At 38.4% G+C, this 24,028-nt stretch overlaps 1 protein-coding gene across 5 annotated transcripts in view; it reads left to right on the plus strand.

The window, feature by feature from the left end:
- The window catches only part of TENM3 (teneurin transmembrane protein 3), a 319,771-nt gene that overhangs the window by 203,271 nt on the left and 92,472 nt on the right, over window positions 1-24,028 (plus strand). For all 5 annotated transcript variants that reach the window (XM_082051699.1, XM_082051700.1, XM_082051701.1 and 2 more), the window contains 2 exons: window positions 1,198-1,436; window positions 20,556-20,678. In XM_082051699.1, the coding sequence (XP_081907825.1) occupies window positions 1,198-1,436; window positions 20,556-20,678 (362 nt within the window). The remainder of the gene's footprint in view (window positions 1-1,197; window positions 1,437-20,555; window positions 20,679-24,028) is intronic.

Raw genomic sequence — 24,028 nt, forward strand, 5'->3', positions numbered from 1 at the left:
CACACTGTATAGGTGGCATGCAGTAGGCAAACAGGGTAGGCATGCACTTGGCTTCAGCAGGACCTGCATATCAACAATCGATGAGTGTCTCTTACCTATTAAAAAAATGCAGACACCTCTCTAGTTCTGTTTAGCTGTTCCTGCACTTGGTAAGTTCAGAATTCTCCACACGGTACTTTCTTACCATTTTTAGCTATAATGTCTTCGTTTTTCAAAGCCTAATTAGGGAAGGCCAAGCTTTACACTACGGAGCTGCCAGTGTAACAAATTGGTGGAAAACCTGTGGTGCAAAGATCTTTGGCTGAGGTTTTGTTGCTCGTAGAGTTGTATACATGCATCAGAAAAACTCCAGGTAGTATATGTCATGCTTAGAGGCTCTTTCAGAATAATTACGCTGTGCTTGCATGAACTAAAATTAAATTATTCTACTGTAGAGAGGCTCACAGAGTAATATTTCTTTTAGAAATTTTAATTGAAGAATGTTAAGTTTACTGGTAACTCATGGAGTGTGTCTTAACTTTGGCATTGCTTTTCATTTCTGTTGCTGGCTGTGGTTCTTTTTCAGCATTTACTAAATATATTTCTTTAGAGTATTTCCCAGGCTGTAACTAGCTGCTGTATCCATAATCAGATCTTGTTATTGTAAGGTTATGTGCGAGGAGATATGAATTAGTGAACTGGGTATTTAGGACACACTGACTAATTTTGGCAAACTTGCCAGAAGTTTGTATCTGAGAGACTGCTGTTTTCTTTGTACTTAACCCAGGAAAGCTGTGATAAGTAGTGTGGGCTACAGTCAGATTGCTCATTATTGACTTTTTAATGGAGTTCCCTGTAGTCTGTAGTGGAAGCCAACAAAAATAAACAGCAGCAGAAAGCCTGTCCCTACTTGTCGGATAAACTCTGAACTCTGAGAGACCTCCTCCCTACCATACTGTATTTTGGGTAGTTCTGTTTCCTGTGTGGATACCAGTATATCACTAACGTTGAGTGGGGTTCAGTCTTTAATTCTTAAAGTGAAAGTGCCTTTTTTGTGTGTGTGTGTGCAAATGTTCTGACAAGTTTTCATCTATTACACTTTGTAGATTGGATGTTGTTAGCTATTTGAAAAATACGCAAAATTGAACAAGAGATATGACTGCCTATGCTCCAGCTTTATTTACTTTTATACTTTACCATACACTTTTTCTTCCACAGGCATTTCCTATTCAAAACAGGAACAGGGACCACACCGCTGTTCAGTACTGCAACACCAGGGTACACAATGGCATCCGGCTCTGTTTATTCCCCTCCTACTCGGCCACTACCTAGGAACACTCTATCCAGAAGTGCTTTTAAATTCAAGAAGTCTTCGAAGTACTGTAGCTGGAAATGTACTGCACTCTGTGCTGTAGGGGTCTCAGTGCTGCTGGCAATACTGCTGTCCTACTTTATAGGTGAGTCCAGTTTTTTATAATTGTCACCATGAATAGGGGTGTGTGATTGATTGTATATGGACTGGGACATACTAACCTTTAACTAGCAAAGTGTTTGGTAGCAGTAAAAACCACAACAATGATTTAAGGAAAGCTCCCAATTGTTTAGAGGAAATAGAAAATCTGAGTGTATTGCAAGCATTCAGCATCATAGTGGGTGAATTAACTTCAAAGAAGTATTTGAACTGCAATTAAGCTATGTGGTATCTAGTTCTCGCAAAGGTATGTGTAAAATATAGGCTGTAAAAATTCCATAATGTGAATATCAATTGCAGCATATCCATGGAACTCTTTTCCTCTCATTTTGCATGAAATATACCTAATACAGCATTTAGGAATGCTAACTATCGCTTATTTCATCATTACATACTCATACGTTTGTGTATAGAGCTAGAGCAAAAGTCTAATACAGACTTTAGATTGCAAGACAGGGAAAGTAATTGTCCAAAAGGACAACATGCAGAGAAAGTGGAGACTTCTTCCTCTCTTGTGGGTTATTTTAATTATTTTTCTCTTTTCTATATTTGTTTGTTAAATTCCATTTCCCAATTTTTATTTTGGAGTATTTCCGTTATTTCTTCATCTCTTTAATTACTTAATTTCATAAATGTTTGCTATAAATATTACATAATTTGAGTTTTAGACAGTTAATGGGAGCAGTACTTGTCTGTGAGAAAAATGTCATTGATTTTAATAAGAGAATAAAACAAGCTCTTTCTGTGCTTGTAAATTTTTCTGTGACTTTGTCCAGATTACAGATTTTTTCACTTCTGAGTCAAGAAATGGTCTTCAAAGTCTTTCTTTTAACTGATTTGTTAATTAGAAGTTTAAGTCACCACAGTTATGGAAATACAAGTGTAAGGGTCTGGTTTTGGTATTGATTGCACTCAGATTCAGTCTTAAGAAGTCAAGAAAAGGAAATAGAAGAGAGTCAATCTCTCCTTCCCTCCTTTTTAAAATCAGTGTAAATTAATAATAAAGCCTAGAAGGCCTTATGATCCTTAAATCTTCATTGCCTTTATTGAAACAGGCTTGCTACATTTCAATTCAAGGCACAGCATAAGAGGTATAAAAGCCTTTGAAGTAGTTCTTACTGGGTCGAAGCTTTTGTGAACAATGCAAGAAACTGGGTTGCTGGGTAGCTGGAGAAATTCCTCTCTGCTCCAGCAAAGGAGAGCTCCCTGAGCAGCCTTTGCACCTCAGTTGCCAGCCCCAAACAGCACAAGGCACATGTGCAAATGCAGGGCTTGCCATTGCTGTCCCCGCTTTCCGTCACTGGATCTGTGGTTATTTTGTGTGAATGTGCACAGGAGTATAACAGTGTGTCTCAGAGTTAAGCTTTGATACTACATCTTTTTGAAAGAGGGATTGAAATTATTCCATTTATAAAACACATTAATTGCTCTCAGTCTCTGTAGTATTGCCTCATAAGTCATCGGAAGCAAACATCTGCTACTAAATAAAAAGAAAAATACAAAAGAAAGAATGCAGTGTGAGTATCACTATCAAGAACTGGGAAAAAATAGCCATACAGATAGTAAAATATTGAAGGCTTGATTCTGAGCTGAGCTCTACACTTTGCTAGCCCCGAAGAACCAGATTACTTATGTATCTGAGGGGCACAAGAAGATAGTTGTACCGGATTATTTCTCCCACAGGCACATTAAGAAATATAAGCATGTCTAATGTGCCTCTGTTCCTGTATTCGGGAAAAAGGACCGAGCTTTCCAGTGAGTGAGAGCTTTCAGCTCCACACATCATTTATTCACATACCCCGTAAAAAACAAATATAGCTGTACAACATTTCATGGGCGTGCGCCAGCTCACATCCTTGCTGAAATAAACAATGCACAAGGGCCTTCCTCTGCCCATAGTCAATAGGGAGCTCTTTGCCTACTGGTGATATTACACGTATTTCAGCTAACTCAGCAATCTAAATGTAAAATCCTGCACTCAGGGACACTCTCTAGAGAACTTCGGGTCCATAAAACCATGAATGGATTACACTCATTCATATATGTGGTTTTCCCATCTGTACAGATGTAATATCAGAAATACTCTCCATTTAATAGGCCATCCAAGTATAAATCAGTGGAAATCATTAATGTAAGATGGAAACGGTCCTTCATCTTTGTTAACTGTTTCATAGCATAGGTGTGAAAGGGAAACGACTGAGTAGGAAATTGGTCATAACATAAAAAGATGGGAAGAACTGCAGTATTGCGTGACCTCTAGCATCCCGTGACAGGCTGCTAACACAGTGGTCTGGCTTGTCTGCTGTGGTTTACAGCACCTGAGGTGGCTTGTCACATTTGTAAAGCCAGTTCGAGACGTGTTTTAAACTTCACAGAGAGACATTGCTACAAGCGTGAAAAAGCTACAGCCCTTGCTGCAAAAATACACCAGTATACATGGGTAAGGAACATAGTGTAGCTGCAGACTGAAGAACTAATAGGACGGCTTGCCTGGTGAACAGTGGTGTAACCAGGCCCCTCTCAGAAATACAGAGAGATGAATGTGTCATGCCCAGGCTTATTTTAGTTGCAGTGGATTTGGGGTGGAGCAAGTGACTTCAGATCTAGCTGCCTCTGCTCAGGCAACATAAGGCAGAAGAGACAGTTTGCTAGACTTCATGTCTGCCTTTGCAGAACTGCTCAGCCAATTACTGCTCCGTCGATTAGCCCAGCCGGAGGAAGGAGCTACATCGAGAGTCTGGTCTGTCTTGCACTTCTTCCATCACTCTGACAGGAAAAGCTCCTATATTTGCAAAGTCTACAGAGAGGAGGTGAGAGCAGAGGATGTCAGCACGGGGAGAGACCAGGGCAAGTGCTGCATTGTAAGACCACTTAACGCAGTCCTGGGGGTCACAAGGAATCACGGAATCATAGAATACTTTGGTTTGGAAGGGACCTTTGAAGGTCATTAGTCAAAACTCCCTGCAATGAGCAGGGAATTGAAAATGTTGTTTCAGTCTAAAGGAAAGTCTCATTTCCAGCCTCCCTGCATAATTCTTGCTTTTCTAGCTCTTGTGGTCTCTTTCAACCATTCTGCAATGTATAAAATGTTTAAGTTTACCTTTGTTAATGAGACCTGCTGATTTTTAGAGAAAATAGAAGTGAGTTGAGGAAAATGTTGGTTCTTTCTTTAGTGGCTACTTCTACTGTTAAATGGTTGAGAAAGAAGGAATTAAATAACAGAAACATGCAAATGCTGAACCCAAAGGTACTGCAGCAGCATATAGAAGAGTGGAATTAAAAAATAGCTCTAGAGTAAAGGATTCAAAGCTCCCTGAAATAATGGGTTAAAAAGCTGGGAAATAAAGAATATAAACTGCCTCGTTTGGGGATCAAGATTACCCTGGAATTTCTTCAAGCTACTCATTTGCTTAACTGCTATCCTTAATCAGATTTGCAATCAAGGAAGAAAATTACTTTCTTTTTTTTTTTCCAGCATGAACATTTTAGAATCTTTTACCCTGTTTGGAAGGCTGGGAAGAGCAGTATTAAATTTAAGCCATGAAAAAGTAAGAAATGTGAAGTTGCCTTAGTTTGACCTCTTTCTACACACACAGCAATAGTTTTACCCAGACTTTGTACAGGGAGTCTGTGTGAAAGCCAGAAATGGAGTCCAGCTTTGCAATGTCCAAGACAAAACAGAACTTTGTCCTCCTTCTCCCCATGGCTTTCTGCCTCATTCAGCATCCGTCACTTGCAGTGAATGAATGAAAGGAAGGTTTTGTAGAGCAACTCCTAGGTCAAACATGGCCATCAGACCAAAGTTTTGTATGTAGCCTCCATCCTTCAGTTCTTCCTCTTGGAATCTTTATTAGGGGGAGGAGCTTTTTTCTTCTTCAGTGTCATTTTTCTAACAGAAAAATCCACTGTGCAATTATAGAGAACTGTATCAGTCAGGAGGAGTTGTTTGCAATATGTGGTTGAATAGCACAGACTCTGACCAGCTATAGTAACAGATTGATTGGTACTGTACTAATTATTTCTTCTTTAGTGTGGATTCAACAACTGGATTAAATTAATGAGAATTTGAGGACATCAGGCCCCTTCTTTTTTCCCCAGGAATTGCTTTGGCAATTGGTTCTCCATTGCCAGTGGCACTATCTTGACGTTGTCTAAGTCAATACAAGAGGTTAGTGCTATTTTCACTGTGCATGGAACAGAAGAGGTGAGCAGTTTTCCTCAGTCAGTGCTGGAATTACATGACACCTGATTCAGTCAACTACGCTTGAAGAGTTGCACACGGAAAAGTCTCATGCATTTGTCATTAATGTTGTCTCATGTCTGCTAAATAGGTTTCTATTAACAGAAGATGTTCTTTGAATACACAGTGAGACCTGACCTATTTAGTCAGACCTCTGCTGTCCTGACTTCTTCACAATAATCTGTCATACTTCCAAGTGTGTTGAGAATTTTACCCTCTGTGTACCTTGGGATTGATCATTTTGTTAGCCTTCACTCTGCAGCAAGCGGTTAGGACAGGAATATACACTGTCAGGCTATTCTTTTTGATAGAGCAAATATTTTAATAACAGAAGAGCATCTCTTCGGGGCGGGGGGCGAGGGGGGGGGAAGGAGGAGAGTAAATGTATTTAATTAGAAATAATTTAAAAGGCCACGGGACTATTTTTATCATGCCTGCTTGCTGTGAACAGTTAAGGAAATCCATTTTGGACAGAAAAGAAAGCTAACAGTCTAACATTTAGACTTAACAACTGAAATGTCCTCTGGGAGAACATATATTGTAGTTTAAATTTCACTCTATGAGAAACAGTAGAAAAAATGCTGTTCTGCTATGACACAGAGATGACCATAATGACCATACAGTCATAATGCAAATTACAAATGAAATGTGAATGGAAAAGAGATACCAGACTTGAAAGCTGTGTTTGATAATTACAGATAATTCATATTTTCCACATTTGTATAAAAATAGATACATTGTCCTTATTCTGTAGTTTTTGTATTGCGCATTCATGTTTTTTGTCCATCTGAAAATGTTACTTTTTATCATTATCTCTAGATATTTGAAGTAAGCTGAAAATTCAAATGCCAATAGATTTCTAATCCTGGAGGGCTACCTTTAGAGTTATTTCAAAAACTTATTGAGAATAATAACAGAGCAACTTAAGAGGTTTTAAGGTAGCAAGACAAGAAGGAGGTGGCCAGGAAAAATGGTAAACCGGTTTCATCATTAGAGGAGACTGACACAGAAGGGTACAGGGTGTGAAAATCACAGCTGCGGGTCAATTATCCTGCAGATGAGTCGTAAGTAATCCTTAAAAATTTGAATATTGTCTGTTTCTGCAGACCAAGGTTAACTTTCTGTGTCTCCAGTGCTGTGTCCGAGTTTGTTGTCTGTGGTTTTCCCGTATTGCTCAGGATTTAGTCTGACAGCTGCTGGCATTCACATCTGTTCCCAGATTGTGGAGGACAAGATGTTTTCACTGTTGGGCTCAGTGGCAGAAGTCATAGTTGAGCAGAACCACCCTCCCCAAAACAAATGGACTTACAACCATGACAATTATAGCCATAATTTTTGTGACTAAAGCAATGACTAAATATAACTGTAATCAAAAAGAATATTTTTTACTTTATCAATAAAGAACAATATAATATTTCTTTTTGATTGTAATGCCAAGTTAATATTATTCAGCTGTTTGTAAAGCTCAATTACTGCCAGGAATGAGGAAAACAACTTCATTAATAATGCCATTTAAATGGAATTTTTATTACAGTACCCAGCATAGGTATCGTAATTAACAGGCATGAGGGAGAATATAGTTTAGTTGCCATTAATCACCTTTACTTTCATTATGTGTTTATAGAAACTGTTTTTCTCTTTGACCTGCATTTAATTTTGAGTATTGTAATGCTATTGTCACTGAGAGTTTCATCAAGAACTTCTGGGTTTTTTTCCACATTCTCTCCTCATTTCTGTCTGCTTTCTTGGGTTGTATTGAGACCATAACTATGACTGGATCTTCACTGAGGTGTGGGGGGTGGAAATATGCTCCCTGTCTGCAGATATGTAGCAGATTTTTACAGTTTGCCAGATTTATGGTCTCACCCCATTTCTCTTTCCATCACATTAAGGGCATGGAGGTAGACTAATGCATTTATATATATGATATATAATCAGAAATACTTTTGCCTTTCCTCTTGGTCTGTTGTCATCATTTGAAGAAAGTGCTCTGAGATTTTACAGTGTACCAAATCCACATATTCAAACTGCCATCCAAAAATCTACAGCAGGGGAACTTCTCTTCAATGAACCTTTCTGAGAAAGCGTATCAGCTACCTAAGCATGGCTTCTCAATGGAATCTGATTGCACCGGCCACTTAGGAGAACCTCATCTGTGTCTTGTGTTCATGCTCAGTGTGTGCTCATATCTGGAGCTGTGAAGGCAGCCAGTGTCTCCAGCACTATAGAAAGTGCATAGCTCCTTGCAAAGTCATAGGCAGCTTCTCATTTTAACAATCCACGGGGCTTTTAGGGAAGGCTCCGGGTCTCTCTAGTGCATTTGGAGGCAGCAGCAGTGTTCCCCATCATCCTTTCTTTTTCCTCATTAAAGGTTTCCCATATCAGTTCAGGCTTGGTGGGAGCTGGGTTGGCTGCCTCTCAAAGTAAGAAGCTGTGGATTAGGTCCATAGTGATGTCTTGCTTCTGTCCAGAATGGATGTTTCCAGGTCTCACTCCAAACACTGTGGGCAGCCAGAAGCTGGCTGCCTGCCATGGCAAAGCTCTGTGTAGGGCTCTGCCTTCCCCAGCGAGCGCGGCTCAGCTCTGCTCCTGTCCAAGTCTGCTTGCCTGTTGTTTTAGACATCAGTGCCACATGTTCCTCTTCTCTGACAGAAGAACAGGTGTGTGGTCTAATGGCAAGGCAGAACCAAAGGGTGTACAGTCTCTTCAGTTGGGCCTTCAGTGTGCAGTCATATACTGTTGAATGCAGTGCAGCACAATTAATTAGCAGATAGAAAGGATTTTAGCATCCTGAATGGACCTTAGGGAAGTCCTCGAAGTCTAAAGGTTCCATTCAGATAGACATGTCACTGTTCACACTGTTTTTATGCTTTAACCTGAAACTTAGTATTACAGCTAGTACTTCCATGACTTTCTGCATTGCAGAGATTTTCAGAGATTTTCAGCTATGTCTAACATGAGATAAATGCATTTTCCTTGTCATCCCATAGCTCCGACTTTTAGATATCTGTATGAGCTCCATATAATGTTTACAGCATTGCTGATAAGCTCATTGTGCCTCCTTAGTGTGGAAGTAGTTTGTAAACAATAATGTAATTTCTTATGTTTACCACGTTCTTTCTTTCAAAACTGGAAGACAGAAAGAGAATGACTAGTCATTAAATGAATTTGTTATGCTTTACCACCTTACTGGATTGAAAATGTTTTTAACATTTTTCATTGAAATAGTACAAAATCTAAACATGTTAAACGTCTGTGTCTTGAAGCATGAACATTAAATATGTTTTCTTGTTTCTTGCAAGAATACTACTGTGGATAGTGCCTTTGGTTGATGCTTTTTAAGCAAAAATGTAGTTACTGTATTTTAGACTAAGTGCAAAGCATAATATAATGTTTACTATTTCAGGAGGGCACGATATTAATATTTGATTGGTGGTGTGGATGTCACCTGCTATTATTGTTAGTGGCACTGAGAGTAAGTCATTCATTGAGAAAGATAATCCTCACACAGAAGGATGTAGGAACATGTAATTGACAGTCAGGAGGTTAAAAGAGACTTGACAAGATTTCAAGGGATTAAAAAAGTTAATCCGACAAGGAGCATACCCACCTCTGCTCCAAAAAAGGCTTGTATTCTAATTAAGATTTGTCACAAGGTTTTTTGGCAATAGTCTTGTCAGTCTTCCACTTTTGCCCAGTGGAGCAAATAGAAACTCAGTAATCCTGGCAGTATAACAGGTGAAGTAATAAACTGCAAGATGTCAGGATGTCATTGTCTATAGCCATCCATTCAGGTTGTTGTGGACATCAGATTACAGTCTTCTAGTCTTTGCTGGTAGTTTCCATTAATTTCTAACTCATGTCTGTGAAGAAAGAAGCCAGCTCTTAGAGATGTGCAATCTGCTGTGATATATGAATTATAATACATGTCTTAAAACTGGTAGTTTTGTGTATAAATTGCATCTTTTCTGTAAATTGCGATCTTTTCTTGAATCTTCTCTACAAAGAGAACTGCTTGGTCTCTTTTTGAATGCTTTAAAAAATTCATGCTGTTAAACATGTCTGATTTAGATGAGATTTTGGTAAACCTCTCCATACACAAGAACTTTAGAATAAAAAGGTCAAGCACACGTGTCCAGACCTGTTGTGAGCAATATCATTTGATGTTACATTTATGACTGAGATTGCAAGAACACATGAGCTTTATATAGGTGTGATTACCCCACTGCAGTGGGTAATTATTGATGAAATCTAGGTGTCCTCTGAAGTAGACAGGAATCCTTAAGTATGAGTTCCTTCATTTTTGCGAGGATCCCATTTCCAAGTTACCATTACTATGGTACAAGAAGAGTAGGGTTTTTTTTTTTTTTATAATCCTCATTGAAAACTCTAAAACAACAGGCAGCTGTATAGAGTCAAAATCCTTTGCTAAGCACTGATTTACATGGGTTTCAAAAGGTGTAACACAATAACTTGGTACAATAAATTTATCTTCACCTGTGAAAGCTCCAAACTCATCTCTTGTTTTGTCTTCTCTTTCATCTTTGAAATGCCAAGTTTTTATGGAGGCATTTTTGCTGTAGAGTGTGTCCTTGTTTGACTCCAAATCTTTTCTCACTGCTAAGGAATAGTTCTTTATCTTTTCAACTTATTTGCGAGGTTTGTCATCCCCAGCAGCTTCTTTTCTGTCTCTCTCCTGTTAGTAATCTCACACAGAGGTAATGATACTGGGATATCCACGTGTTTAAAAAGGAGAGATACAATCCTTCTTGTGATTTCATTTCAGCTAGAGCCAAAACTAGAGGACAATTTTAAAACACATCCTTATTACTCATACAGTGTCTTTTCACACAGTAGAAGGAGTAGTTAGTTTTCTCCATCCATTTTACAAGTGACAGCTACTTGAGAGCTAAGACTGCCTATTCTTAATATCACCTGTAAAATTCTATAGTTCAGTGTTGTGGCTAATTTTATTTTAAGGGCGGAAAAATCAATGCCAAACTGCAATTCTAACTTGTTTATCCCAAGGTTTACATCACTCTTAAAAATACAAAGTGGCTTACAAACTGGCTTGTAAGCGACAAACCACTGGCCTGACAAACAATTAACAGTGAAGTTGTCTTTATGTCATATGTTCCTTTCATAAATCATATATCATAAATTATTTTTTCTGTTTGCTCTTTATTAGTAGTATTTTTCATGTAGTTACAGTATATCTTTGCTCACAGAAATAGTTTCAGAAAAGCCACATCTCACATTTTTGAGGCCTCTGCAGGAACAGTGTGTGTTATTCCAATGCACATAAAACGCATTAATGAGCATATAATAAAGGATGCCCTATCTAGTAGCCAGTCCCTGCTGTGTGTCTCTGGCCCAGACATGCAGCTGGTTGGGCAGCCATGATTCCTGGGGACGTAGTGAGGAGCTATATCCCTGTGAGCTTAAATTGACAAAGGGGAGTGGCGAGGTTTCAGTAGGGGGATGAATGCAGTCACCGAGCTGACTTAAACCTTGGTTATTTGAACCAAGGATTTGCACAAGATTGGTTGCTTATGCAGGTAGCTAATGGCTTACAAGTTTATATTGGAGGTGTTGAAGTGAGGTGGAGTTGTGTAAAAAGGCCTCTTTGATGGTGAACTCAGCGTGTCTGTTCTGTTTTAAAACATGGATTTAAGTGGAAATTCTGTGGTTTTGCAAGCTGATCCGCACGTAGGGGTTGGTTTCTGCATCTACATAATTGCGCAGTTCAGGTAAGTGAGTGGTAATTATCACAGATAGATCTAAATCACTGTGAAGAAGTTTTGTGAAGAGGTTATAGGTTATTTTGTTTCAGCCTCAATCACATACCTTTGATCTACAAGTGGACCGCTCTAATTGTGATATCATGAAACCTAACAAACAGCAAAGGATTAGAAAACCTATATATTGACTTGCACATTCAATCAACTTGCGTATGATCTCAGCAGGAAATTCAAAACAAAAGCTAATTTATGGAAAAATATGTAGTTCTAATCACAGTTTAGCTCCATGGGGTTCCAAATAACACATTACAGTCTCTACATGCAGATGCTTTCATCTTACATTCCGGATTTGGTGACATTCCAAAAGTTCTTATCAAACTTTATTATCATCTTTTATTAAAGCTTATTACATTTCTCCTTATTGCATGTTTGCCATAATATTCTGTCATTCTTAATATGGAATAAAAAAATCTTTGATCTTTCTTAGCCAGTCATGGGATGGAAATATGGAACACAAGTATTTCACTATATACTAAAAAATACCAGCCCGGCGTGTCCTTTGAACATCACATTAATTGGCCCCTGTTTCTTTTTCATTTGATTCTTAAATCTTTTCATCAGACTGCTATATGCCATCAATATGCAAATAGGTTATGCATGATCATATAGTGCCATTTCATTATTATTGTATCCCTCAAGATTTGTGGGGGTTTTGTTGGGTTTGGGGGTTGTTGGTTTGTGTGTTGTTTTGTTTGGGGTTTTTTTTGTAATAAGTAAGGCTTTTGAACTATAAAAATGGTTGGACCCATTCATTGATGCTCTTCTCTCAGAAAGATGTTTCCGAGGAATTTTGAGACCTCATATCAGCATTGCTTTTTCTAACGCTTCTGTTTTATGAGGACTGCGATCTAAAGGATGTCGCCCTGAGCAAGACTTCTGTTGGAGTTGGGGGAAAAAACTAAAATAGATAAGCACAAACCTGAGCCTCAGCTGTTTTCCAGAAAGCAAGTAGGTTAAGGGAGGAAAGGGAAGGAGTTAAAGATTGAGAAGGAAGTGAGTAAAGAAATGCCTGAAGGAATACAGGGAAGTAATTATCCTCCAGTCTTAAGCCAGTCTTGAAAAGTGTAGATCAGGGGAAATTTTTTTCTCTACCACAATACTTGACAACTAAATCATTGATTATGACTTTATTAGATAGAAACCAAAAATTTATGGTGTGTTTTTCATGCCTTTGTACGAACTAAAAGAGACAAAACAACCCTCGTCTCAAAGGAGGCAGCAATCTAATATACACTTCCCATAATTTTTGTACCTGTAATGATTTTTCACCATCTTGTTAACTGTGAACAGTGTTATCTGGAAGACAACAACAATAACAACAAAAAGCTATATTCAGGAAAAAGCCCAGGATAATACTGAAGACTATTTAGGTAATACTGAAGATTATTACATAGTGGCAAATGTTGGATGATCATCAGAATAAATGAAGAAATCTGAAACAAAACATAACAGATACATCTTATTTAAATAAGAGGCTACTGAATAGTGATCTTTTGTTTCTGGTATAAGAAATCTGGATTCTCCCTTAAGCTTTGAACGTGCTTCATGTAAATGCTGTTGACAGAATTGGACCATTGTTGTACAGAAGTCACTGCCTTGACAACTAAAATGAGACATCTAGCCATACAAGTTTTCGGAGGAATAAACGTTCCGTTTTTGAGTGAGTGTAGTAAAAATACTTACACCAAGACACATCTTTCTTAACAGTTCAAATGCAATAATACTTTAAAATGGCACATAATTGTCTTTGACTAGCAGTCAATAAAAGTAAGATTATCTGTAGTTTAGCTGATATATCTTTATTGCTATATTTTCGTAGGCAGTTTTTTGTGATGTGTTCTGCAAATTCTTTGTTAAAAGGTTCGAAAAGAAAATGGGGAATAGTGTGCAAAGGTTGGATTTTTTTGCAGGTGAAACAGTAAAATCAATGGACCCATTCAATAGTTCAGGATAAAAGGAAAGAGACCACACTTTTTCAGTTAACGTACCAATCTTAATAGGGATCGCTAAGTTTTTCATACAATGCTATACTGAAGTGTTTAACATTCAGAAACTCTTCTGTGACACTCCTAGTAGCGAACCTTTTGAAGATGCTCAAAAGCATGTACTTTTAAGTTATTTTGAATTTAGAAATATCAAGCATTTTGTTGATTTGAGAAAAGCAGTACTAAATAGAGAACTTGTCTTTCTAACATTTAATTCACTTTATTTAAAATTTTAATTAACTATTTTTAATTCACTATTTGATCTGCAGCAGCATCCAAGGCATCCTATTATCTTAGAAAAAAGCAAATGAATGCAAATCACTGACAGTTGATTTGCACATCTTCTGGTCCACTCCAGGTCCTTCAGAATAAAATAGGTTTAGATTCTAATTATAGCTGCAAGAAAAATATATGGGAGATAATTTAAAAAACCACTTCAATGTTCAAATATTTCATTTGAAAATGTATTGCCAACAGGGAGATGAACTAGAAGATAATCCTTCAACAAGATTGAGCAATAATTGCAATTTGCTTAGTTTAAATTATAATCTTTTTGCATTGCTTTAAATATAAATTATATTCACTTTTCCTTATGTGCAAGTGTGCATATATATTATTCTATTAATTCTAGGGAAGCAATTTTGTAAATCATGGTTTGAAAGCACCAGCACCCAGAAATTCGTAGCAGTAGCAGTCCCAGAAGATGAGTTCAATATCTTAGCAAGAAGCTCATCTTCAAGCACAGCTTCATGAATAATAAGGCTTGATTACCATACCTTGGAAAACACAGGGGAGAAAGGATAAAGAGTCGCCAGCATCGTTCAGCTCCTCTTGCCAGCTTTCCCCACAGTGCCGATTTCTTGATGTTTATAGAACATACACCATAGGCCTTATCTCCAGAGGTCTTGGGGAGGTGCTTGCTACTTAGAGATAGCTGCTGTCTAATGTTAATTTTTTTCTGTTGTTATTCTAAGAAGAGCTGGAAGAGCATTGGAAGTCTATTTCCCAATCCAGGCAACTTCGTTTCTGCTTCTTTTTACTTAAAATAATCCTCGTATCTGTGAATTCTTCTTCCCCTAAAATGCACTGTGTCACCTTTAGGATTCTTTTACTGCAAAAAAGAAGTTTACCCGATTCAGGATGGAAGCTCTTGAATTACTGGCACTTCTGACCAGTACTTTAGAGACTTCAAACTCCAACTTCAGTTACCTCTCCAGTTCCTATAGGGCTATGTTTGTGAATAAAGCCTCTGCTTATATGTATATGGATTTCCTTGTTCATCCTTATCATCTGCATCTTTAATGTTTTTGCCTACACTGCTCATAGGGTGTTCACTATGCCCTTTGTTTTTCATATGAGCCCATTTGTCACTTACAGTACTTTAAAAAAAGATGTGGTTGATCCTGGTGAGTTATTATAGTGACACCCTTGAATTTTGACCACAACAATAAATTTCTGTGGTTTTTACTGCATATTGCTGCTCTTTCTATGAAGAAAAAAATATTCTTTCTTTCTGATAGCAATCGCAACCCCCAGCTATGTATGTATATTCACATCTGTGTCCAAACACTGCTTTCTGTTCAGAGCTTCATCCTGGATATGGGAGGATGCTAACACCCATTTAATTTCTTTGTCAACTAGCTGTCCCTATCCTCTTACCGTTCAAATCTATGAGGAGAAAAAAAATCCAGACCAGACCAGTTTTTGCCAAATGGAGAAACAGCTACCTAAATTGCTTTTCTGTTCCAGTTCTTTTTTGTGCCTCATATCTTTGGCAGAAGAGAGTTCTGAGCCAGTGAGCAAGGCAGCGAAGGGAGAGCATTCCCGTCGACTGCAGCAGGTAGATGTCAGCTCTCACAGTTCTACTTCTGTGATGTAGTTACATAAATTATCCATGTCTCTTACTTCCTACTAATGAAGGGACTGATTTCTTTTTAGCTTGCAAAAGAAAGTTTTGAAGGTTTTGAAGTGATAGTACAGTGTGTTTGCTCAAGAACAAGTTCCTTGTAAAGAGAATCATGAAGCAGAGCAACGCTAGTTTGAGAAAGAGGCATGTAAGACAAATGGGCTGGCAATGTTTAAAGAATGAAAGGGCCCGATACCAGCAGCTTCTTCCGGAAGCAGATTATTGTAAAGTGTTTTACACTGTGTAAATTGGTCACAATATTTTTTTCAAGTGTTTACTGTGGAATGTATTCTTAGTTGCTGTTTTAATTATTGAGTGGAAATTAAGGCCCTGTTTGACTGATTACAAACCGAAACAACTAGACCTTAGTTACAGAGTGAAAGGTAGGAACATTGAAAAAGCAGTTTAAAGTGGTTCAGAAACCCTTCAGTGAACTGTGTGGTGACAGATGGTAAGATTACCTGATACCTGTAACAAATAATAGCATTTTTGTGTTAACACCAATGTTACTATAGGTATAAATGCACTCCTTTAATGTGAGCTCTGAATCTTTTGACTGTCTCCATCCATTTGGCATATGCTGATTTGCAGAAGTATAGAGGGATGGGGCAAAAGCCCAGCTATTAGTTTGGTTATTGCATGTATGTTTGAGATTTGTTCTGGAGAATTCAGCTGTGTCCATCAGTCAGCACCACCCAGACACTGGGGCTGTGTTCATGCCAAGAGCAGCACAGATCCTAGAGGGCTTTCTCCTCTCTGATGCCTCACCTTCCCACTCTGTTAGAGGGAGTGCAGTCCTCACCATTTAAACTATCACTGCACTCTGAAGGCTGTGAAATGCTATTTTAACTCCATCAAGTGAAGACTATCTGTTGGTAGTGAGAAATTACTTAGAGATGGGGACTGAGACAGAAGAATGGGCAGAAGATATAATCCGCTTCTCTGCTTAAAAAGTCATCCTGTTCCCCCATGGGAGCAATCATCCCAGTTGTGATACAAGCAAAAGGAGGCTTTTTTTAGGGTTTGTGCAAACATTTGGAGTTGTGACAACTCATCTTTTCTCCCATCCCCTGAGGGTTCATCCATGCTTGCAGCTGTAGGTTATTTGGATTGAGTTGTTGTGATCATAACCACAACCATCACAAGCTGCATGCTTCTTGCTAGAGGCATCTGGCATTCTGAGACAAGTCTTTGCTGCCATCAAAGATATACCTGTATTGAAAATTGTTCCAGTGTTAGTAGCCTCATAGATCTGGCAGCATAATTACACACTCAGAACTAGTTACTCTAAGAAGGGTCTCTTGTCTTCATTGTTGTTGTCTAACACCAAATAAATGCCAGACATAATGGGAATAAACCACACCTGAGAGGGAATATCCAATCCAAAAATGAAGAAACTGCTTACATTAGATTTGGGACTAAAACAACAGCTGAGAATAGAGAAAAATATTTTGCTTTGTGTATTAAATTCTTTATAGAGAGAAGGAAACCTACCATTTTTCTGAATAAAATAGAAACAAAGAAGGGGATTGAACTCTTAAATCCCCATCCCAAGTGTGGAAGAAAATATTCACCCTTTTCTAGACCTGAGGAAATGAAACAAACATACACGACACTGAAGTCTGCCTGTGTCATTACCCCTCTGGAAATTAAGAACTAGTTCATCACTTTTGACTTAAAGGTCTCAGAACTGCAGTGAGGTGTGCTCTCAGTGTGCAGTTACCAGTACCAGGTGCTGCTTATCAGACTCATGGGGGCATCAAGAATTTTTGACAGGTGCCTTGCTGCCCTTGTAACACTGATAAGGGCTTACAGTTTGCTTTTGTGCAGAAGGATAGCTCAGAAGAGACCAATCTTAATTAACAAAATAATGCCTGAGTTTGTCTTAATCAGTCAATTTACCCATGTTCTTAAAGTTCCCTATCTCTAAAGCAATTGTGCCTTGTATTTTATCCTGTGTCAAAAAGCCTCATTCTTTCATGTTGTTCTCATATGTTTGTAGTGAAAGAATTCTCTAAATTCCACAGTGCTGTCTCAGATTACAGAGTCGAATTATTTTGTGTATTAGTACACGTGGTAAGTTTTGGGTTGTCGTAGGATTTGTCAAGCAACGTTTTTTTATCTGCTTCAAAACTATTCTGATATTCACGATCCGTGAAACAGCTGCATCAAGGGGTGCACCAAGCACAGCATTGCCAGCCAGGCAAGGGAGGTGATTGTCCTGCTCTGCTCTGCACTGGTGCGGCCTCACCTGGAGCACTGTGTGCAGTTCTGGGCACCACAGGGTCAAAAAATATATAAAGCTACTAGGGAGTGTCCAGAAGAGGGCTACGTAGTTGGTGAAGAGTTTAGAGGGGAAGCCGTATGAGGTGCGGCTAAAGTCACTTGGTTTGATCAGCCTGGAGAAAGGAGACTGAGGGGAGACCTCATTGCAGTCTACAGCTTCCTCACAAGGGCAGGAGGAGGGGCAGGCGCTGATCTCTTTAGTCACCAATGACAGAACCCGAGGGAATGGCAGGAAGATGTGCCAGGGGAGGTTTAGGCTGGAAAAGGTTCTTCAACCAGAGAAGGTGGAGCTCACCCAGGTGGTGGAGCTCTGGAACAGGCTCCCCAGGGAGGTATCACGGCCCCAAGTCTGACAGTGTTCAAGAAGAGACTGGACAATGCCCTGAGACACAGTGAGAACTGCAGGGTTGTCATATGCAGGGACAAGATGGACAAGAGGACTTGATGATCCTTGTGTGTCCCTTCCAACTCAGGACATTCTACGAGTTCTATGAATTCTATGCGTCCATCTGATCATTTTTATTACACGTTGTTTATTGAAGTTGGTGCTAGTTCAGTGTCAAAAGGTGAGAGAGCAATAGTATTTTTGAGGGATACAACTCTTACCATCTTTGACAGTGAACTACAGTGGGACTCACATCAGTACAAATGCAAAGAAAAGGTAATTGTCACTTACCTTGTAGTAACTGTGTTTCTTTGAGTTGTAATCAATACAGATCTCACGGTCCTTGCCTTTGAAAACTTCAAGTTCCAGCTGCTTTGAATTATGAGGGAATGGCTAGAAGGTCATGGCAGAGCTTCCCCTTCTGATCTCCCAGTGGGGCATGAAGAGGCACAAGGCGTGGAGGTAGCACCAGCAGACAGAGGTGTCAGTGATGTTCGAAGCTCATGTGTTTGGAAGGGATACACTTCTAGAGTTACTAAATGAATGTCACGTTCTTTGTTTTTCCTGAAGAGTATTAAAAGTGATAAGAATGCAGCAGAGTTAGGAGAGGTGATTTAGACGTCCAGACTGAAGACAAGAGATGTGGTGGGTTTGAATCATGAAATATTTAGCTATTTGCAGTCTTTCACTGCTGCCAGTGAATTGAACTGTTATAACAGATAGTAGAGTTTGACCCTAGAGATTCTGTTGAATTACATTAGAACAGATACAATCATCAGATGTTTAATACATAAATAAGAATTTCAGCTGAGATAGGGCCAAAATAATGATGGCTAATTCTAGTGATATGCCAAAAATGGTGGTGGTCAGATTTATGGTTTAACAAGAGATGAGAGGTGGAAAAAAGAAATAAGGTTTTAGAGTCAAGGAACATTCTACGTTATGAGACTTTGACAGGCAATTTAAGGTCTGAGGAAGAAGAGTAATAGTAGAGTCAGAGACTTGGAACAAAGAGAATATGTCATCTGTAGTGAGGATTTCAGCCTTTGAAACATTCAGTAATAGGTCCTTGGTTGCATTCTGGTTTTTTGTTTTCTTGAGGATGGTGGGGGAGGGCAATGTTAAGGCAAAGACCTGGCAGAGAGTGTCTTAATTCTGCAGCGTTTGCCACCTGCCTGACTAAACTTCCACTGATGTCTGTTTATCTTAAGTAAGGGTTGCCATGGTCAATACAGAGAGACTGAGAGATCAGAGATGAAACAAAAAGGGCTGAAGAATTGTTTGTCATTTTGGTAGAAGGAATGACTAAATTAAAAACATTCACTGTAGCAGTGATCCATTTCAGAGCCAAAAGGAGTAGAAGCAACAGGATACAGTGAATTATTTTCCTTATATTTTGCGCTAATAGTTAAAATATATTATTAAAGAAATTTCTTTTCCCAGTGTATTTTAATTGCCTAGTAGCACTGAAAGAGTATTTTGACTTTTGAGATAACTGCTGTTGTAGAAGCAGCAAACCTATGTTACACCAGACATGAATTAATTACAATAAAATTAATTTTGGTGGTACCATAGTGTCATTGGATGAGAAGGAAATACACCACAGGTAGAAAGGAATTGCTTATGTTATGTGTATCACAGTGTAGCATTAAGGTGGGGTTTTTTCTCAATATTTTTATTCTAAAGTTTTGACGGGGTGTTTGTTCATTAATCCCTGGTGATATCAAGGTTCTTTAAGTAGTTCACTCTCACACCATGGGAGGTTGACTCTGTCTTTCATAATTAGCTTAGCTGAACTTTTTAACGTGGTATCACCTTTCTAATAAACGTGGTTGTGGGAAATTAAGTATTTCAGAAACCTAGCTTATGCATTATCATTATCAGAGCAAAGTGACCCAGTGGCTCCAGCTTTGCTAATGGTCTTGACCTCGCTCTGCAGACGAGTGTGGGGAATGGGCACATAACTGGAGGTTCTGCGGGGTGTTGGCGACAGTGTGAAAATGAGTGTTCGTGTCTTCGGTTAGCCCTGCGACACCCACAACACCCTCCTTACTCTCCTCTTCCGTTGCTTCTTTTCCCTTTCTGGCTAACCAGAAGGGATCCATCCATCTGCTGGTGAAATAATTTATTTTAGTAGGTCATTTAGGAGCTCACTTAAATGATTTGTCTCCTCAGAAAGATCAAAAATGAAAAAAGAGAAAAGGACGTAATTACTGCTTATCCTTTTGAACATTGATTTGGGTCTGGTAAAAGACTCAAAATGAGACTGGTGAGCTTTCTGTCAACTGCATTCACCGAAAGCACTGTATCATTAAAGGACAGTGGTAGTAATTGCTTAGTGCCATTGCCGAGTTTGAACTATTAGTCTGTGAGTGCTTGTTCCTGTAATTTAATTTTTTAATGTATGAGTTGCTATTCTGCTGCGAAGCATGGAAAGCCATTATTTGTGCGATTTGTCATTGTGGTTAAGAGCATCAAATAACCTGTATCCTTTACCACCAGCAATGCATCTGTTTGGCCTCAACTGGCAGTTGCAGCAAACTGAAAATGATACATTTGAGAATGGAAAAGTGAATTCTGATACTGTGCCAACACATCCTGTAACAGTACCTGCTGGAGAAAATGGTAAGTGAAACAAGCACCAATTTCTCTCATTCTTTTGAAGCATTTCCTTTCTTTATGTCTTATTTACATCACTTTTCCTCCAAAACTCTGTATATTTAATGGAAGTACAGAGCATTTGTAATATTACTTTTAAATAGATATGTAGATATTAAACAGGAGTTGTATTTCAGTTGAAAGCAGTGCAACATTCCTCCTAACAAGCATGTGAAGGGAGTCATGAGTCTTGTGCTATAATGTTGATCTTACTAGAACACTGGCTGTCAACCGCATTTCTTCAGGGCAGTTTACATGTAATATTTGATGAGTATTGAAAAGCTCTCATCACATCCAGAGAAGCAGAACCTCCACTTGCAAATCCATGAAAACCTAATGATTGTTGGGGGGATCCTTGGAGATAGCAGGATGGTGCGGAGGCTGGCTGGGACCATCCCTGAGGGGCTGGGGTGGCCAAGATCCCGTGCTGCAGAAATGGCCATGACAAAGGCAGGGAGCCCGAGGTGGTAGGACATGCTGTTTCATAAGGGGGTTCTGACACCAAGATTCAGTCTTTGGGAGTCCCAAGGAGCCCTGGGTAGTTTTCAGACAAAAGCCTTGACTGTAACAGAGGAACATAATCTCTTGTTCAGAAAAGGCTCTGCAGGGGAGTTTTGCAGTTTCAGAGACTCTCTCTTAACTGTTTGTAGAAGGCAACTTGTGATCAAGGAGCTTGCTATGGCATAATGACCTCGCTGTGGAATGTCTTGTGTTTTTTTCTATAGATGATGATGGTGATTTCCTCTTTTTTAATTTCTCTCTGAAATGTAATAGGTCATGTATAATATGTTCATTTGCTCTCTCAAAGTCTCTAGCATATAATATTGAGTCTAAATCATCCAACCAATATATAAAGTAAAAAAAAAAAAAAAAAAAAAAAAAAAAAGCCCAAAACTTTATTAATTGTTGTTGGAGCTTTTAAAATACAAACCACATAAAGGCATTATTTTTTATTGATCATTTTCCATGTTGCCCTTTCAGATTCTCAAAACATTTAAGAGCCTGTGCACTTTTGGCTAACAGAGGCTTTAAAATCAATAGTTTTTGAATGGAAAACTTGATTTAAATGGTTGATGAATGCGGTGTTTGCTTCATTACACAAAAATCCATTTTCCCTTTCACAAGGTAGAGCTGACCTCCTTACCACTGAGGGGGAGGAAGCCTCTGCCAGCAGTTGACATCTTGAAAATTTTTCAAGTTCTCACAGCTCCAAGTTATAGAAAAGGTAGAGCTCAGTTCATTCTTTTTGTCATCTTTGTAAGCACATGAAGTCCAGTAGGACTTCTCTTTTTCATTTCCTTTACCTTACTGCCTTTTTCTTGCACTTAGATATTCATTCTCTCTTTCTGTGTTCTTATTTGTTTTGAATGACTAGCAAAAAGCTACTGTATGGGTAATGAATATTGATGCTGCAGTGACAGCTCATCATCCCACTGTCTTCTGCCCTGAGTAGCCAATACACTCTCCCATACAAATAAAATCTTTTAAATATTTTATAAATATAAAATGGTCTCTTTCCCTTGATTTTTATTTTTTTTTTTTTTTTACAAATTAAAACCTGTTATACTTTACCTCACAATAAAAGGAAATAACTGTATCAAATCCCATTTTTCCTTCATTAAGTCCCTAAATACTGTAGAAGCGAACAAGGTTATTTTCATCCACTGTTAAAATGCTGTCCTCTGCAGAATAGGGTAAGGTCATTTATCAGCATGCATCAATACTAACCAACAGACAGACCAGAAAATACACATTTTAAACCACAAAAGGAAAGTTAAGCAGAAGGGAAAGTGTGATGACTAGATGTGAAATTAGAGCAAGGGGCTCCTGCGCTGTCATACTAGTTACTGAAAACTGTAAGGAAGAATCAGTAAAGCCGTCGTTTGGATACTTGGACAACTCAACAACTTTCAGTGCTGCCCCTCTGTAGCCCCCTGGTAACAGCCCGATACTGTTGCAGGTGGGAGAAATTCCCAGTGTTGTATGGGCTAGGCATTTTTTTTGTACTCTGTCTCGTGTAATTCTATGCCTGCTTTGGTCAGAAACTCATAGCCCACAGTGGCTTTCATCCCGGGTATTCATTTGTCATTCAGACGGACAGAAACTTTGTGCAGTGAATTAGCAAAGCTTAAACTTGAAAATGCATCCTTATGACCTCTGAAGAAAATTCAGCTGTGGTTTACCTAGAAATAGCCAGTCACAAATTCACAGTAAAAGCATATTAAATTATCCTTAAATGCAAATGATTTGTTAAGTGAGGCTTGAATCTCTGAAAAAAAAAAACCTTTCCCAAAGTTTTTTGTTTTGTTTTGGGGTGGTGTTTTTGGTTTTTTTGGTTTTTTCCCCCCCTCTCCCAGTGCTTCTCTGTATATGAACAAGTAAACTGCTGGCAACTTATCACCTACTTATCTAGACAGGCACGATTCAGGGCTGCATAAGCCGGCATAGGAATGTGTGTTTTCTATGGATATGATTAATTTTATGGACCATTTCAGTTTAGGTACTCCAAAGTAATTTGTAAGCCATGCTTAATGAAAAATAAACATTTACTTGAGGTGCATTAATGCTTTATCTGTTTTTATAACTAGACAATAGAAAAGAAAGGTTAAAAACAGAGCTTTTTAACCATTGTGTTCTAGCAGTTGGTCACATCTCATGTGTTGCTGGCTTTATTTTTTGTCATATAAAATCTATGTGCAATTGAGAAATACCTTATAATAATTAATGCTTAATTGCAGATTTAAAATAAAAATGCAAGAGAAGAAAAAAGTGAATGGGAAAAGAAAGTGGCACTTCTTTTGGCTTACTTAAATGCACTTTATGATATTTTCCCCTTTAAATACATTCTACTTGCTTTAACTGTTATGTATTGAGTTTTTTTGTTTTGTTTACAGTATCTCATGTTAATTAATGGTATAGTAACTTCTTAATTAGATGTTATGTTGGGGTTTTTGTTTTGTTGTTGTTTGTTTTGTTTGTGGTTTTTCTGTTGGTTCGTTTTTTTTTTCTGAAAAGGTGTATTTTTAATGAGGATTTTGATTTCGTTTCTTGAAATGGTTGTAGCAGAAGGATAATATAGCAGATGTCTCACAGAAACAGATCCAAATAAAAGGTTGCCTGTAAATCCAGCCTTGCAACCTAATACTCTAATTAGTACTGCTTTTGGAGGATGGAAAATTATTTTATGTGTGACACTATACAGAAATTATTGTTGAGCACTTTTGTGGTTTGGTTGTGCATTCATTTTTATTCTGTGTTACACTCAGTTATTCATAGCATATCTTGTGTTTAATCTATAGAATGTTTGCAAACTATGA

The sequence above is a fragment of the Streptopelia decaocto genome (assembly GCF_964273445.1).
Source record: "Streptopelia decaocto genome assembly, chromosome: 4".
Lineage (NCBI taxonomy): Eukaryota > Metazoa > Chordata > Aves > Columbiformes > Columbidae > Streptopelia > Streptopelia decaocto.